This window comes from Dromiciops gliroides, chromosome 4 (assembly GCF_019393635.1).
Source record: "Dromiciops gliroides isolate mDroGli1 chromosome 4, mDroGli1.pri, whole genome shotgun sequence".
Lineage (NCBI taxonomy): Eukaryota > Metazoa > Chordata > Mammalia > Microbiotheria > Microbiotheriidae > Dromiciops > Dromiciops gliroides.
Genome location: NC_057864.1, coordinates 187,078,298 through 187,095,097, shown reverse-complemented (window position 1 = coordinate 187,095,097; position 16,800 = coordinate 187,078,298). Strand labels below are relative to the sequence as shown.

The 16,800-nt window shown below is 45.5% G+C and overlaps 1 protein-coding gene and 1 long non-coding RNA gene across 4 annotated transcripts; one reads left to right on the top strand and one right to left on the bottom strand.

Moving 5' to 3' along the window:
* Nucleotides 1-1,394: 1,394 nt before the first annotated feature.
* On the bottom strand, nucleotides 1,395-8,978 carry LOC122755813. 3 transcript variants are annotated; one of them, XR_006356410.1, is made up of 4 exons: nucleotides 8,856-8,978; nucleotides 7,764-7,913; nucleotides 7,378-7,555; nucleotides 1,395-2,018 (listed from the first exon to the last, which is right to left on the bottom strand). It is a non-coding gene; the product is annotated as an uncharacterized LOC122755813 (long non-coding RNA). The 3 variants fall into 3 exon arrangements; XR_006356411.1 differs by having other exon boundaries at nucleotides 7,769-7,913; XR_006356409.1 differs by having other exon boundaries at nucleotides 7,378-7,913.
* On the top strand, nucleotides 3,739-5,735 carry HOXB13 (homeobox B13). Its single transcript, XM_044004651.1, has 2 exons — nucleotides 3,739-4,339; nucleotides 5,482-5,735. The coding sequence occupies exons 1-2, from the start codon at nucleotides 3,739-3,741 to the stop codon at nucleotides 5,733-5,735; spliced, it is 855 nt and encodes a 284-aa protein (XP_043860586.1).
* Nucleotides 8,979-16,800: the final 7,822 nt, after the last annotated feature.

Below are 16,800 nucleotides of genomic sequence, written 5' to 3'. Positions count from 1 at the left end.
TGTCTGGAGATGGGGGAAGGAAGGGCAAGGCCAGAGGACTGGGAGTCAAGCCTCCTGGGTTCCTGTCATGGCTCTACCTCTTAGCACCTCATGGTGCACTGACATCTTTTAGAACTCAAATTTCCCCATCTGGGACTAGAAGGTTTAAATCCCACAGAGCCCAAGGATGAAAGAGTACACCACCAGATTCAATTCAATTCGATTCAATCCAATCCAGTCCAATTCAGTAAGCATTTATTAGGTTTCTGACACGTTCCAACGTTTTAGGCACTGAGAATTAAAAGACAGAGATACGCTGGTTTTTTCTTTAATACTCTTGATCTCCTTCAGCTCCTTTTACACCATACATTTTTGGATTTACAAAAATGTCATGTCCCATATGAGATGTGCTAGGCTTATCACTCTGGCCCCACTCACCATCTCTAGCTTTCCAGAAATAAGTTTCCCTCCCTAGCTACCAACCCCCTACTTACGATGTTTCTCACCGTTAGAAAGTAAGCTCTTTGAGGAAGAACAAGAACTGTGTTTGCTTTTGTATTTGTATCCGAACAATTTACTGCAGTGCTCAGCACATAGTAAGTACTCAGCCATGCTTTTTCATCCATTCATTCAGTCAGTCAGTCAGTCCCCAGTGCACTGAATATCCCCACAGCAAGCAGGTGAGGTGGGTGGCATCTACCAGATATTTCACAAAGTTGAATTCTGTGAGTTCTAATTATACAGAATACAACAGTGGTTGGCATAGATATGTACGAATGAGGGGAGTCAAGACCATTCAGACTGAAAGGGTGACAGGAGTGGAGTAGATGAAATATTTTGACTGTGGGTCACTTCCCCTAACCTCGATTATAGGATGTAGGGGACTGGGAAGGAAGCAGGTAGAATTCTTCTGATGGTAAACTCCATTGCCCATTGGTGGAAAAACAGTGATAACTCATTGAAAACACACACCTATATGCTTGTACATAAATACAAATTACTAACCTATGTACAACACATGGGGAGACACAAAGGGAATAATCTAATGAAAAACAACTTTCCCCCTCCCTCCATCAATCTCAGGAACAGAGCATAAGATTACACTCCTTAACTAAGATTATCTGTCTTGCCAAAGTCCAGCTTCCATGTAGAACTTCCCATCTTAATCCATTCCTTGCCTCCTAGGCACAAATAAATTTTGTCACACCAAAAAAAACAAATACACTTATGTTCATTCACACCCACAAGTACACTTGTGCACATGACCACACATTTACAAACACATCTCTCTGCATCTCTTTCTCTTGAAGGATACCCTACCCTTCAATTCCCCCACCCCCACCCTAAATTATACAGCTTTTTTTTCCTTCAAAAAGTTTGGATTTTTTTTTCTATTTGAGTTAATGAAAGCTGTTCTTCAGAAAATAGCATAACGATATCAGGACAAACACAGAGAGAATTTCCAAAGAGGTTTTAGATGAAAATAATTCTATTTCCAGCTTGAAGAAAGGGAGTGTAAGAATGGAGGGTACAGTGGCAATAGAAAGGATCCAAGATCTATGACTCCATCCTGTATGAGGGTGCAAACCCTTCACTGTAGGCATCTTTTCAACAGGAACTTCTTTTGACCCCTTCCAAAAGTGTGGGATGCAAATCCACATTTGTAAAACAAGCTCCCGCCCCCTTCATAGAAATGCATTGAGAATCTGTCATGAAAGCTGTCATGAGAAACTGGCTGGAGGCTGGTAAAAAATTCCTGTTTCTATGTTGAGTCCTGGGCTCTGGAGCAAGTAGATACAGAGAGAATTGGTGGCTCATGATGGAGAGGGTGTGGGAGGTGCTTTCCCCTCCCTCTTCCCCCACTTCATACCATTTTATGATAGAAACCTTTTGGACCTGTCTCCAGCCTTCTCTGTTTCTTTCTACCTTGGCAAATCCCAAGGGAAAAATTGACTACTTCTGTGTCTTGGCAGTTACAATGACTCCAGGACCCTCTTCGTTCAGGCTTCAACCTTCTTTCTTCATAAGAGTTTTGGAGCCTAGTGAGAATAGAGAACGATTTGGTTTCTTTCCCTGGGTTAGCTCAGTGTGATAGATCCTGGATTTGGGGGGCCCCATTGGGAACTGTGATTGGGGCAAAGAGAGGGGTATATTCCAAGGGCCAGAAACCTTGGGAGACATTCCAGGTCAAGACCATTCATTTTCTGAACTTTGTGACCCAAATAGTCCAAGGTCCCTTCCAACTCTAAATCTGTGATCCCAATATCCTAATTTTCCCCTTTTAGACATAGTTTGGTAGACATTACCTTAAGAGGTGGTACCAAAAAAAAAAGTGGTGGTACCAATTCAGTTCTAACAGATTCACATTTGATTATATCTTTGTCTCTCTGTGTCTGTATCTGAATCCCTCTCCCTCTTTCCCTCTCCCCTCTCCTTTCCCCCTCTCCCCCTTTCCTGGATTTCCTTGTCCTTTACTCTTTTTCTGTACCTATCTCTGTTCTTTCATCTCTCTCTGCCTCTGCCTCTGTTTCTGTCTATCCATCTATCTCTGTCCCTTTCTGCCTGTACCTGGGTCCATCTGTCTCCTTTTGTTGTCTGTCCTTTGCTTCTCTCTCTCTCTCTCTCTCTCTCTCTCTCTCTCTCTCTCTCTCTCTCTCTCTCTCTCTCTCTCTCTCATTAAAATCCAGTATCTGTGTCTATTTAACGATTTCCCAGTTTTGATCCTGATGTTCTTATAGAAAGGCTCTCTTCATGTTCCTCTTTAACTTTCTTGAAGCTACAGGCTCTGGTTCTCCCTCAATTTCTTAGTTTCTCTGCCTAGCTCCCTCCCCTCACATCCATAGGAAGGGTTCGAGGATTGGCATCGTCTTTTTCATTGTCTTCAGAGACCTTAGGAAGAGAAATACTCCATCCAGGAGTGGACTCTGTTGAAAACGGGAGGTGAGAAAGGTGACCTGAGACTTCCTTTAGCCCAGGGTAGAAAAACCCAGTGATTTGGCAACGGGAATAGGAGGAGCACCTAGTGTAGATGCCTGGGGTGTGTGACTAGAATCTCCATTACCTTCCCCCTCCCCCCCCACACACCCAGGTGTGGGAATCCCCCAAAAGATGTTAACCCCTCATTCCCCCCAAAACTGTACACTCCTGATTACCCTCAAATTATTACAGGTTGGTTACTGCAAGGTCTCCCCTCCCCACACCGAAAAACACTCCTGTCCCCTCACAAGATATGTGTTTTATAGGGACAGTTTTTTTTTAATTCTTTTTTGTTAAACCTGCCAAAGCTCGGAAGACAGAGAGCCAAGAAGAGGGGGGAGACAGAGAGGTGGGGCACAGTTCCCTCCCTTTCCTCCATTGCCCCTCTTTCTCCCTTTCTATCTTCTAAGACCCAGAGGCTTGCTCCTCTCTAAAACTGGGTAGCTGGGGGGTTGGGTTGGGGAGGGATTTACCCTCCCCTTTCTCTCATGTTGTTTCAGTGGTAATAAAAGTGAGCTGGGGGAGGGTGGGGGTTGCAGTATTTTCGCAATTTCTGCCTTCAGGATTTTATTAGTCTTTTTCCCCAAGCAGCAGCCAATCCGCTCTCGGGATCTGGGTTCCTGCGTCTCTTACGTCAGGACGGCTGGCCAGAGCTAATGCAGGCGTTTCTTGAGCTGGGAGCGATTTAAAACGCTTTGGATTCCCGGGGCCTGGATGGGGAGTAAGAGCTGAGCGCCCCGGATTCCCCACCCACCTCCGCCCCATGAGCCTCCCACCAGCTCCATGGAGTCCGGTGCTTATGCCACCTTGGATGCTGGCAAAGATATCGAAGGCTTGTTGGGAGCGGGCGGGTGTCGGAATCTGGTCTCCCACTCGCCACTGGCGAGTCACCCTTCAGCGCCTGCGCTACTGCCCACCCCCAATTATACCCCCATAGATTTGCCTGGCTCCGGGGAGCCGCCAAAGCAGTGTCACCCATGCCCCGGGGTGCCGCAGGGAGGCTCCCCAACATCCGTTCCTTATGGCTACTTTGGTGGAGGCTACTATTCCTGTCGAGTGTCCCGGAGTTCGCTGAAACCGTGCACCCAGGCAGCTACCCTGGCTGCCTATCCCACGGAGACCACTGCAGCGGGGGAGGAGTATCCTAGCCGTCCTGCAGAGTTTGCCTTTTATCCTGGGTACCCAGGGCCCTATCAGCCCGTGGCTAGTTACCTGGACGTGTCGGTGGTGCAAACTCTTGGAGGCCCTGGGGAGCCCCGCCACGACACCCTGTTGCCAGTGGACAGTTACCAGCCCTGGGCCCTCGCCAGTGGTTGGAGTGGCCAGATGTGTTGCCAAGGGGAACAGAACCAGCCCGGTCATTTCTGGAAGGCTGCATTTGCAGGTAACCTTCTCCAAGACCCAATTCCCCTTTGCTTTCAGGTGTGTGTGTGTGTGTGTGTGTGTGTGTGTGTGTGTGTGTGTGTGTGTGTGTGTTGGCGGGGGAGTGGCGTTGATATCGGGGCAGATTGGAACTGATGAAAGGTGGGGGATTCGTAGGATTCGGGAAGGGAAAGGAAGCGAAAACTGGCTGCAGTTTATCGTTGGCACTCTTCCAAAAATGGCTGTTGGGATTAAGTAGAAGGATTAAGTAGAAGTGCTGGCAGGGATATGGCCAACGGCCCCTAAGTATTGAGGGAGCAGAGACCGAGACTGGGAAATCCGGCACCACCAGCCTACTACCCCGGCCCTTTTCCCTTGCAGCTGTCCAGGAGGGCTGAGAGGAATTGTGTGTACAGCAGTTTGCATGTGTGCATATTTGGGGAGGGGGGAGTCTAGCTGTGCCCAAGAATCTATACTATGAATGAATGTGTAGTCCATACGTTTTGCGTGGGTCTCTTTGTATGGAAGACAGTAGTAGACAAAGGCAGAGCAGGTAGATTGTGACCATATCGGTGAAATAAATATTTTGCCAATCTGTAGTGGAAATGACAGGTCCCTCACATCCTCTTCAGCTGAATTTCTCACTTTACTTACTCCTGGTCGTTTTGGTGTTGTGTAGACACCACCCATGTACGTGCCCTCTTTTGGAGGATAGGTTGGGGGAGCATTGGCCTGCAGTGAATGGCTCTGCAGGGAATCTCTTAGTTTTTAATGTTTTCAGACTATTTGAAACTGTGTATATGTGTCTGTGGTTGTGTGTACGTGGATGTGTGTAGATATGTAGGTGGGTGTGGGTATGTGATCTGTGAGTGTACACACACCTGTGGCTGTACCTGTGTGTAAGGGGCTCCTGTGTAAGCCTGCTGTTTGCGTTTGTGGTTGTGTGCCTGAGCGCTCTGAGAAACTTGCGGTTCTTTATATGTAAATTATTTTTCTTGACACATATGTGTGGCTATTTGGGTGTGCATGTATTCGTATGATGTGGGTGGAGATGTATTTCTGTCAATGTGCATGTACGCTAAGAGCTAGCAGATATCCTAGAGGGCCCAGGGCCCGCAGTTAAGAGTTAAGAATTTCTGTCTTTTACCTCTGCTTCCTACATAGACGCCTCGGCCCAGCATCCGCCGGACGGCTGTTCCTACCGCCGGGGCCGCAAGAAACGGATCCCGTATAGCAAGGGTCAACTGAGGGAGCTGGAGCGGGAATATGCCGCCAACAAATTCGTCACCAAGGACAAGAGGCGCAAGATCTCGGCGGCTACCAGCCTTTCGGAGCGACAGATCACCATTTGGTTCCAGAACCGCAGAGTCAAGGAGAAGAAGGTCTTAGCTAAAATCAAGACCAGCGCCACCCCTTGATGGCGATCTCCTGGCGGGAAGGGAAGCTGTTTCTGGGGGACCAGGACCCGGCCAGGGGCTGGGGCGGGTCTGGGACCAGTTGGGTATCGTGAAGCCCTAACTAGGCCACCGACTCTGCCAAAGAGGTGTCCCCTGGGATCAGCCCTGCTTCCCAGAAGTCGAGGGCCCTTTCGATGAATAGGACAGTTGTGATATGTCACTATATATGTAGAAAAAGAGAGAGAGAAAGGCCAAGGTTTTCTTCCCTATTTGCCTATATAGTTACACGGGGAAAAAAAATAAGAATAACAATGACAGAGATAATAATAATTATAGTTAAGGTTATAATCACCCTCATATTCTCTGTTTAGCAGTTCCTTAGAGCGCCTTACAAACCACTTTCGATGGATCGAGCCTGATTAATAAATTAATAAATTCCCGAAGACACCCATTTCAGTGGTGCCTTCCTCTCCAGACCCAGGTCCAGATGGAAAACTGGGGTTTCTCTTCAGGCCTCATCTACAGTGAGGGAGCAGAGGGACTGGCAACAGAGTGTACACATTGCAATGACGTTTACACTGCCAGTTCTTATTTTTCGAAGGCAAAGGCCGGCCTTCCAGCAACGGTAGTCGATGAAAAAGGGTGTTATCTTCAAAAGGATATCCTTTCTACCTTCAGATTATATAGAAAGGCACCCTTAAGAGTCCTCAACCTTGAGTTGTCCAAATTTTTCTTTCTGTTCCCTGGAAAACTGGGGTGAGGCAAAGTTACTTGGCCCTCTGTTCTCCCACTTCTCTTTTCTGGGTTCTGGTCAGTTTGGCGATAACGAAATGGAACTAGAAAAGAATCTGGATAGTTCAATTTTCCCTCTCTACCATGCTTGCCTTCAAAGCAAAACCTTAATGCTCACATTTGTTCAGTTATCTGGACAGCAAATTGAAGATTAGGGATTATATGGGACCTGAATGACCTGGATGCTCCTGTCGGTGTAGACCTCCCTTTCTTCCAGCCACAGAGAAACTGTTACCCAGACGGTTTTGGTGAGAGGGTAGCCACCCTCCTCTCCAACCTAGAGCTTCTATGTGCTCTAGAGGAAGCCAAAAAAGGAGGGGAGGGAAAGAGAAACTGATAAATCGACCAATTGAGTGCCCTTTCCCCTTCCCGAACTTTGGTAATTGCTGGATCTGAAGCCTCTGGGCTGAGGGTAAGGGTGAATGGAGGTCCTTGTCTTTATAAAGTATCTGGAGGCAGGATTTTTAATTTTTAAACTGGAAAACAATTGTGAGGTTGGATTATGGCAGTGGCTAAAGGAGCCCAGATCTGATTTCAGTTCACTTTTGAAATCATACCTTTTTTTGTCCTCTCTTGTGGAGTTTAGGGATTCCCCGTTTGACGTCCACTTACACTGCATCCCCAGCCCTGGCTGACATTTAGTTGACAAGGGCTAAGATCCACTCTTTGGAGAGCAAAGATCCCATGGAGGGGACTCCCTTCCCTGTGGCTCCCTTTAAGGTGTCATTGTTATATAGCATATGCGATATATACTTATAGTAGAAGTCCTTGATGAAACTATAGTATAATGCAAACTCTATAGGACAGTACATTATAGCAGAGTGTGATAGATTCTAATGGAAATACGGTAGAACACCCCATTTAATATTACCTGATGAAATAGACTTGATTCCATAACGCTGTCCTTTTGAGTTCCATTTCCCTCTTTTTCGAAGCTGGGAGGAGGTAAGTCCCTTAGGATAACTTGGAGGTGGTGGGATCTGGGCCTGGAAATCTGTTTAGTGCTCAGCCAACCGATCCCGAAGAATTCTTGGTCCTGAAGTCAGATTCTGGGAAAGAACGAGATGGAGAATCGGGCTAAGAATGATCTCAACTCATTAACAGGGAAAGAAATTCTGGAGGCTCGGGAGTAAACTTTGATTCCCTTGGGAACTCAGCTACTTTGTTTTCCCTTTTGGATCCGGTTCTTTCATCTTCTAGCCTTAATTTCTTCCTGATCCCCTTCCCATATCACCTCTCCTCACCCTAACAACAAACCAAACCGAAATGTGCTGAGTGTTCCCCTTCCAGTGTTCTGGAGTGGGTTGTGGGGGAAGAAGGCCAGGATCTCCAAGGTCTCAGCGCTACAAGGTCATGATTTCAACTCGGAGCTGGGATTCGACTTCTGTAGGGAGGTTTCTGGGAGTTCTGTAAACGTAAGAAATTAAGAAGGAGGAAGAAGCTGAAGAAGGAGGAGGGAAGGAAAGAAACCCTAACTGATGAACGGCTAGGGCCAACTAGGCTGCTGCTTTGAATAACTGGGATAGTATGCTAACAAACCTGTTCTCGAGTTTGAGGGTGAGGGACCCTGCAGAGCCCGGACTCCCACCTCCTGTCCCCAAAGCAGCGGCTTTAAGTAAGCTCTAACATCAGCTCTAATAGTCTACGATCCTATAATTTAACTTTTTGCTTTCAACTATTAGAAAAGAGCCAAAGGAGTTTGGAGGTAAGAAACTATTTTCTTTCAAGCGGGACTGGGTTATGCAAAGAACAAGATCTCCCCCTCCTGGCCATGATGCACTACTGCAGTATTTGACTGCCACCTTGACTTCCGGCTTGCCTTGGGCTTTAGGGTTTTGGGGCTCGGGAAGGATCCCCAAAAGGTTGGGACCGGTTGGAATGCAGGACTGAGATAAAAAACCAGTACAGAAGTTCCCAAGACCCGATGCACAATTCTGGTAGGCAGATCAATCAATTCAGGCGGAGATTGGGCAAGTAGAAGACAGCAAGAATGGGGGTTGGAAGGAAGAGATGTAAAATAAAGAAAGAGAAGGACAGAGAGCCATAGCCCCACCTAAAGAGAGTCCGAGCGTTTCCTCCCTTTGCCTGTCTGTCTTTGTTCTATACATAAATCAATATTCTGTGTATTTCAAATTCCCTGCGTGACGTGTTCATATGGATAAATACGTGATTCATATACATGACCGCAGCAAAAGCATCCCCTTTTTAAAGTTAATTTTTCTTTATACAGAAACAACCCTCTTTTAAATACAATCCCTTCCTCTTTGTGTGTGCATGCTCCTAGCCTCATAAAGATCGTCCATATTTAATCCTCTTAGTCACATGCATCTACAAATAGATGAAATTTACCTTTGTATACAGGGGGGAAACAAGAACGAAGAAGAATTTCCCCAGAACTTCAAAAGGGTTTGCTGCAGAAATTAGAACCGAAAGATTGTCACCGTTATTCAGTGGAGCTGGGAGAAACTATTCTCCTGCATTGAACAGCAACAACCACACGTGACCTTACAGATAAACTTGTAGACAAAAGACTATCTTTAAATATTAACGAAAATTCACGCAGGGTGCTGACTCTCATCTGTGCTGTTTTTAAACATTGTAAAAATTGAAAATAACGGGCAGGGCATGGGAGAGGAGGGTGTTTGGAAGGTGAATTCAGACGCAAACGTACAAATATAACGACTCCACTTAAGAATATATCAAGTAACTCGTCGGAAATAGCTACTAAGAATAAAGCCATCTCTGCCCCCTCGTCCTGAGATTCCACCGGGTTCAGCATCTCATTGCCCCTTTCTAGCGGGCCTCCTGTAGGGTTACAGGACCAGTGGCTTGTAAATAAACGGGAGGATGGAGCCCGGACCAGATTGTTTACTCTACCCGGTTTCCAGGACCCACATCATTACTACTACCGAGGCAGGCTAGTTGGCCAGGGCGTGAGGAAAAAGTTTGGATATGGCCTTCTAGGGCAGAGTTTGAATCCAGATGTACAGCACACCTCCTTCTACTAGCCACCCCTTCGTTGGTAAAGCACGAATTTCTGGCGGGGAGTGGGGGGAGAAACAGGCCTACTCCAAGTCCGCGCGGCAGACGTCTATGCATTCTCTGTTTTGACTTGCCTCTCCTGTCATTGGAATTGTTCTTAATTCGACGCGGCGCACTCTTCCCAAATCTTTCCCAATTCTCCATTTCTGATTTCCCTTAGTTAGTTGTGCCTTTCCTCCCCCAAAGTACCATTCCCCAAACACGGAGAATTCTCTGCCTCTATCAATCACCCCTCCCCTCTGCCCCACCTTCCCCCTTTTATTAAAGTTTTCGTTTAAGTGCCAGCACTTAAATGTCTGGGAGGAATGAATCTACCTCCCCCCATCACATCCAGCAGCTTTTTATGTAAAGATACTCCTTCCAAATCACGCGGGCGAATTCAATAAAAGAACTCGTTACCGTAATCTGTGGAATAAAGCACAGTCCATGACTCCTGCGGTGGAGGAAAAGGGCGAATGAAAGGAAGTCAGAAAAGGGAGCGCGTGGTTTTATTTTTTAAATGTGATTTGTTGTTATGTTAATATATACACGAATTTCACCCACCTGATTCAGTTCCTTTCCGGTTCAGAATAGGAACGGGTCCAGTATGTCCAGTACCCAGTCAGACAGCCTCTGACCTCCTCAGCATTCCGCCACCCCATCCCCCTAGTGACTTGGCTACAGCCGGAGAGCGATTAAAACATCCAATAAGGAAAAGAAATAATAATAGTCTTTCTTCCTCTCCCACCTTCCAAGGCTCGAGAAGGAAATACGGCGGAGGTGAGGTCTGGAGTGGGGGGCCGGATCAACTAGGGGAGGGAAAAAGAAAGAGAAGAAAATGTTTCAATTAGCTCCCTCTCTAAATTGCCCCGGAAGTGATGGGGCGAGGGGTCCCTCCTGGAATTTTGAAGGTTCCCTACTAAAAGGTGTCAGTTTCGGACTCAGCAGCCGCCCAAAAGATGGGGGAAGGGAAATGAGGCCCTGCGGGGAATGGGGGGGGGGGAAGGAGGGACTTTTGCCATTGAACTTGAAGTTCCTGCCTGGTGGTCTTGACCTCTCTCGCCCTGGCTCTGCGCTGGAAGCGGGGTGGGGTGAGTGAGAAACCGCACAAAAGGAAAGAAGGGGAGACTGTCTGGATTGAAAGTCTTAGTTGGGCTTTCAGGGTGAAAAAATAAGGGATGGCAATGGAGAGAAGATCCCAGCCCTAGCCTGAATTCCATTCAAAAAGGAAAGATTGATTTTCTGGTTGAGGGTTTAGAAATCTTCGGAGGTCTGTCCAGGCAGTAGTAGAAGGGTGTGTATGTGTGTGTAAAGGTGAGGGAAGAAGATTTGGGTTATAGATTTACTCTGTCTAGGGGCAGGAAAGAATTGAAACTCCATGAAAGATTGGGGGAAGTGTGTGCAGGAAGTCAGAAAGCATTCCAGCAATCCTGGAAACAAACTTGATAGCCGAAAGGGACGCGGAGCTGGGTGCGGAGATGAAAGGGTAGAAGTAGAGGAGGACCCAGGAGGACCTGACGAGGAAAGGACCCACTTAACCAGGAGTGGAGATCTAAATCTAGATCCCTGTGATGCCGGCATCTGGCCTTTGGCAAAGGTGCTCAGCGTGGGCCTATGTTTTTCCCAGGCGTAGAACCTCTCCAATTTTCTAGGTCTTGTAGACAAGGCAGAATTGGGAGCCCTTGAAAATTAGCCGGAGAGAAGAATTTAGAAGATGGGTGTGAAATAATATTGCTTATAATGTTATATTCGGTTGGTGTTTTGGTTGGCTTTCTTAAACTGTTTTTCTTTCGTTATTCTTTGTAAACAGAGCTGGCTTGTTTGGTAGGGAAGGGAGAGGAAAAAGAGGAGGAAGAGGAGGGGACATATTTAGAAATGAAAGTGGTATGAAATCAAAAGATAACTATATATGTGTGTGTATATATACATATAAATATATATATATATAAAGAAAAGTTAACAAGGGTAAGAAAACCACTTCCCCGAACGTCTTTCAGTAGAGACCAGTAGATTTAAGGATTAACTGGCTTGCTGAAGCTATACACCATTGGGCCGGGTAGGTGGTCTTCTCTAATTAATAACTAGTAATTAGAACCTGCCTCTTTCTCTCTGCTTAAGAACCAGTCCAGCCTAGCAGTTTTCACCCCAGGCTTTTTACCCCCTTGTGAAATTTCTTAACCGAGTTGTTCCTTTCTAGACCACTTCGCCAGCCCAGAGGTTAAGCTCTGCAGTCAGGACCAGGCCGACTATGGGCTTAGGGAATTTTCCTGCCCTATGGGCCTCGGAGTGTGAGGGAGCTGGGACCCGGGTGACCCTTTAGGGAACGTAGCTGCGATCTGAGAGCTCAGCATAACCTTAGAAGAATGAAAAGCGCAAGGCAAATATTCATCTGGGAGCTAACAGAATCCTTTTCTAGGCTACTAGGTTTCTTTGCCAGGACATAGATTTTGTCCAGTGTATTCTTTTCGTCAGTTCTCAAAGACCCAACTTCATTGACTCCTTGGGAGCATTTATTCGTTTTTCTCTACGATAGGGGTTTTTTTTTACAAATCATGGATGTCTTGGAGGTTTTTTGCTTTCACTTTCGGGCTGCAAAGACCCCGTGATTTTTGCGAACTATTGAAAGGAAGAGGGAAGGGTTCGTACGAGGCGGGTTATCAAGGGGCTGCTCTGCTTCCTTGGAGAGAAAGCTGACAACCTAGGATCGCATTTTCTTTACCTCTCTCCTTCCCCTCCTCCAGAAAGGTTTCCTCCAAATACTACTTTCTTTAGGAGACTTTGGGGCCTCAAGGCTTTTCGTTTTTCATCCCTTTTGTTTTTAACACGGGCCCAGGTGTATTTCAGAAATCGAAGCTTTCCTTTTAAGCATCCTCGGAACTAAATAGTGCAGATATTATAATTCTTATTCTGCCGATCAAGAAACTGAGGCTTAGAGTTTGGCACTCAGTTCCTCCTTTCGGAGTAGTCTTAAGGTGGGGATGTTGGTGACTTAGTGGCTCCATGTGAATTTACTTGTAGAAGAATCCTCTTTATTAATCGTCTGGATGAGTCCTTGTACAGATGTGTGTGTGTGGATGTTTGTGTGTTGTACACAAGTATGCATTCCTTCCACTACACACACGACTGCTCACAGCTGCCTACACACAGTCATTTATGCTCCGTGGATACACTGATCTACAAAGGGTCGCCCATGAACTTTTCATCTGCGGTAGCTTATAGGTGTATGTATATGGAAGTTAGTTACCAGGTTCGATCATTTGCTGTGCACGAACACAAAGGCACAGCTAAGCATGTACTCACCTACACACAGCTCATGAAAGTTAGCCCCACTCCCATCTTATTCCTCTCCAATATACCCATTCCCCATTTTGCACTTTCACCCAGGCGTAGAAGCCACCATCCACCCAGTCACGCACCTGGAAGAAATGTGTGCCATATAGGAAGCTCATACATGAATTTTTAAAAAAATATTACATCTATGCATCCCTGCACACCTCTGGAAATTAACAGAGGTTCCCTTACAAGACTTTTGGAAACTCAATGGTGTGAACAGCCACATAAGCAGTAACGTGCAAATGAATCCAGGAAAATGCTCAGAAACTCTCATTCTTTGGTGGACACTCATATATGTGGTACTCCTCCTAAAAGGACTCACCCCTGACCCATACAGACTCATACAAACATCTTCATCCCACAAGTCACAAACAGCACCCTAACACAGACTCACACACACCCTCCTGTACAGGTTGTTTCTTTTTCTGTCTGTTTCTCTGTCTCTCTCTGCCCCTTCCCCCTCTCTTCATTTCCCCCCAATACACTGGATTTAATGCTTGAGAAGACCTTAAGCTCATTCAGCCCAAATCCCCTCATTTTTTTTTAAGTGAGGCAATTGGGGTTAAGTGACTTGCCTAGGGTCACACAGCTAGCAAGTGTTAAGTGTCTGACAAATCCCTTAATTTTACAAAAGAGGAAATAGACCCAAAAAGAAGAAGTAATTTGCCAGTGGTCCCCTATTTCTACTGGCAGAGGTTCAAACCCAGGTTTTCTGACTGCAAATCTAATGTTCTTTCCACCACACAAGACTACTTCTCCCAAACCCTCAAGAGCACCCTCCCATGCAGACGAACTAGTTTCCCCTGGAAACATGCAGATCTCTTTCCCCACAGACTAGGAGAAAAGGACACAGCAATCTACATTCTCATTTGCCAGAAAACCCCAAGATGACTGCCCGGAGGCCCACTGTGTTGAGATTCTTCCACTCCCCCCCACCATTTTCTTCTCCCCATTCCTTTCAGTCCCTTAAGTCCCCTTCTTTCACTCTTACTTCCTTTGTTTGGCTGAAGTTCACTGTCCCCTGCCTTCCCCCAGCTCATCCTGTCCACCCAAGGTTTTTGTCATTGAACTTGAGACTGGGTCATAAACATTCCTTTGTCCCTAAAGAGCTAGCGAGGGGGGTGTGGGTAGGAAAAGGGAGGGGAGGGAGCCAGGTCTTCTACCATCCATCCCCTGTTCAGCAGCCCTCCTAGAACCCTGTAGCTTTGCCCAAAGCATCTTTGAAAAATGCCTTCAAGACTTTAAAAAATGGATTACTTCCACACCACCCCTTACAAAAATAAATAACCCTGCCTGTCTTTGTGTCATTTAACTTACTTAAGAAATGAAATGGTCGATTTTTCCACATTCTAGCAAAAAGATGGTTGATTATTCAGTTAATGTAGGTTAAAGCTGATTCATTATTAGGATAATTTAGTTCAGTGATTTCAAGAGGTTCCTAATTCTTAGAATAAAGCCTAAACCTTGAATTATCTGGGAAGGGCGTGGGTGGGTGGAAATAAAGCGTTTTATTATATTTGCCCCTTGAATGACTGAGTTGAACTGAACTCTTCTTTGTGGCTACAGAGCCATCTTTCATTTCTCCCAAAACTTTTCAGTAAATTTTGTTTTTCTCTTAAAAATCCAGGGGAAAAGTATCTGGTTAAATGGAATCATGTATTATTTTGGCCTTAATATTCAGGGGAAAGATGTGCTTTAGGAAGGGGATGGACAAGATATCTAAGGTTCTTTCCTGCTTTGACTTTTCACAATGTTTCTCCCACCCTCTGGTTTGGATAGTAGTGATTGTGTAGGCAGGCGCCTGAGGTTAGAATATCATTAGCTCCACAACAACAATAACCAACAACAGCCACAGCCACAAACAACACAAAGAAAAAGAGTTAATTGTAGAGTGGTTTAGTCCTGTGTTTTCTCTTGCCTTAGTATTTAGTATTTTAAGAGCTGTGGGGCCAGTGATATTATTCTCCTGAAATGTTCTCCTAGGGTGGCACAGTATTTGAACTGAGATTGTGTGTCTGTGCATAGGAGGTATTAGCATTCAATAGAGAAAGAAGGGCTTGGAGAGGCACAGTTGGCTCTGTAACTATCGTGCTTCTCATTCGGAAATTCAAGAGACTTGGTTTCAGAGGAAATCATCAAAGGAAATCAGGACAAGACCTGATTTCTGGCACCCCTCTCCCTAGTTTAGCAGCTTCTAGGTTCTGGTATCTCCCAGAGGATAATTTATGGAAGTTAAGGGAGAGAAGGATGATGGATCCTCATTATTTCCCCATGGAGATTCTAAGAAAGGAAAGAAAGAAGCATTTTTCTCCTTCCCTGTCCTTTTCAGTCTAGTACTGATCCAAGCATAGGTCTCCATGGAGCAAAGTAAAAGGGAGAACGGAGGGAATTATCTGGGTAATTTTTACACTCCCCACTCCCCCCAACACACTTTAGCTTTTATTAGCTAAAAGGCTTGGATTAAATCTTTCAGTATGCTAATAGAATGTGAACCCCAGGACAGGAAATATTGTACTTCTGTGCAGTGCCTTGCACATGGTAGGTACTTATTAATAGATGAAACTTTCCTTCCTCCCTCTCTCACTCCCTTCCTTCTTTCCTTCCTTCCTTCCTTCCTCCTTCCATCTCTCTTTCACTATCTTCTTCTCTTCTTTTCTGCCTTCTTTCCCCTTTCTCTCTCTTTTCCTGACTTCTCCAGACTTGTGGATAACCCAGACATCAGGAACAAAACTAATAACCTTGTTTTCACCATGGCCAGGGCAGACTTCCAAGTGTCAGAGGGAAGAATGAACAGGTCAGAGGACAGAATTTGTCCTTAGGACAGGTGAATTCAAGGGAAAAGATGTGATTAAAACCGGCCAAGTTTAAGTGCCTTCTGTCAGCTTCCTGGTGGACAGATGGCCATGGGACAGTAGTTCCATTTTGTAAAATTTGAATTATCCAGAAAATTTCAGTTAATGGATGCTAGAATTATCCCCAAATTTCCTGAGCTGCATTTGCTTTCCAGTGGTGCAGAGGAAGAAATAACATGTCCACAAAACAGTAGACTCATCTTGACTTTATCTCTCTTGGGGCCACTGGATTAGCAGTATGTAAAAGAAATAGTGTGATCACTGAGGGAAAAACAGTGCCCAACCACTGACCCCCATTCCTTTGCATTTCTTTTGTTTGTTTGTTTGTTTTGTTTTTAGTGAGGCGGTTGGGGTTAAGTGACTTGCCCAGGGTCACACAGCTAGTAAGTGTTAAAGGTCTGAGGCCAGATTTGAACTCAGGTACTCCTGAATCCAGGGCTGATGCTCTATCCACTGCACCACCTAGTTACCCCTCCTTTGCATTTCTAAAAATTAAGAAAGATTTACTAATTTTGTTCTAAACAGAGATGTTCACAGATAAACAAACCTAAGCAAACGGGCTGGTTTTTGCAATACCCAGTGGATCCTTGGATGGATTTTGCACACCCAAGTAGATGTCAGAGTTATTCTGGCCAGAAAACACCTGCAGACAAAGGGTACAGACCTTAGAGACAAGTGTGAGTATCTGTGTATAGGAGCAAGGGGAGGCGGGGTAGGGAGACATCAATGCATTATGAATGGGAATTCCCTCCACCAACTCAGATCTTAATTTATTTTCATAGGATCAAAGATCTTGAGTTAGATGGGTCCTTAGAGGCCACCTAGTCCAACTCTCTTATTTTACTTATAGTCAGAGAGTTGCCTGAGTCTTCTGAAGTGTCCATTGTCACACAAACAAGCATTGGAGACTAGATTTTAAACTGGGTCATCCTGATGAATGAAGCCAACCAGAGCTCTAATCCAGTAGGTTTATACTGACTTTCCATATGAATTATCCACATAATTGTATTCATTCTCTACTTCATTTTAGTGCAGCAGGTTTTTTGTTTTGTTTTGCTTTTTGTGGGGTGGGGGGGTGCCTGGTGACC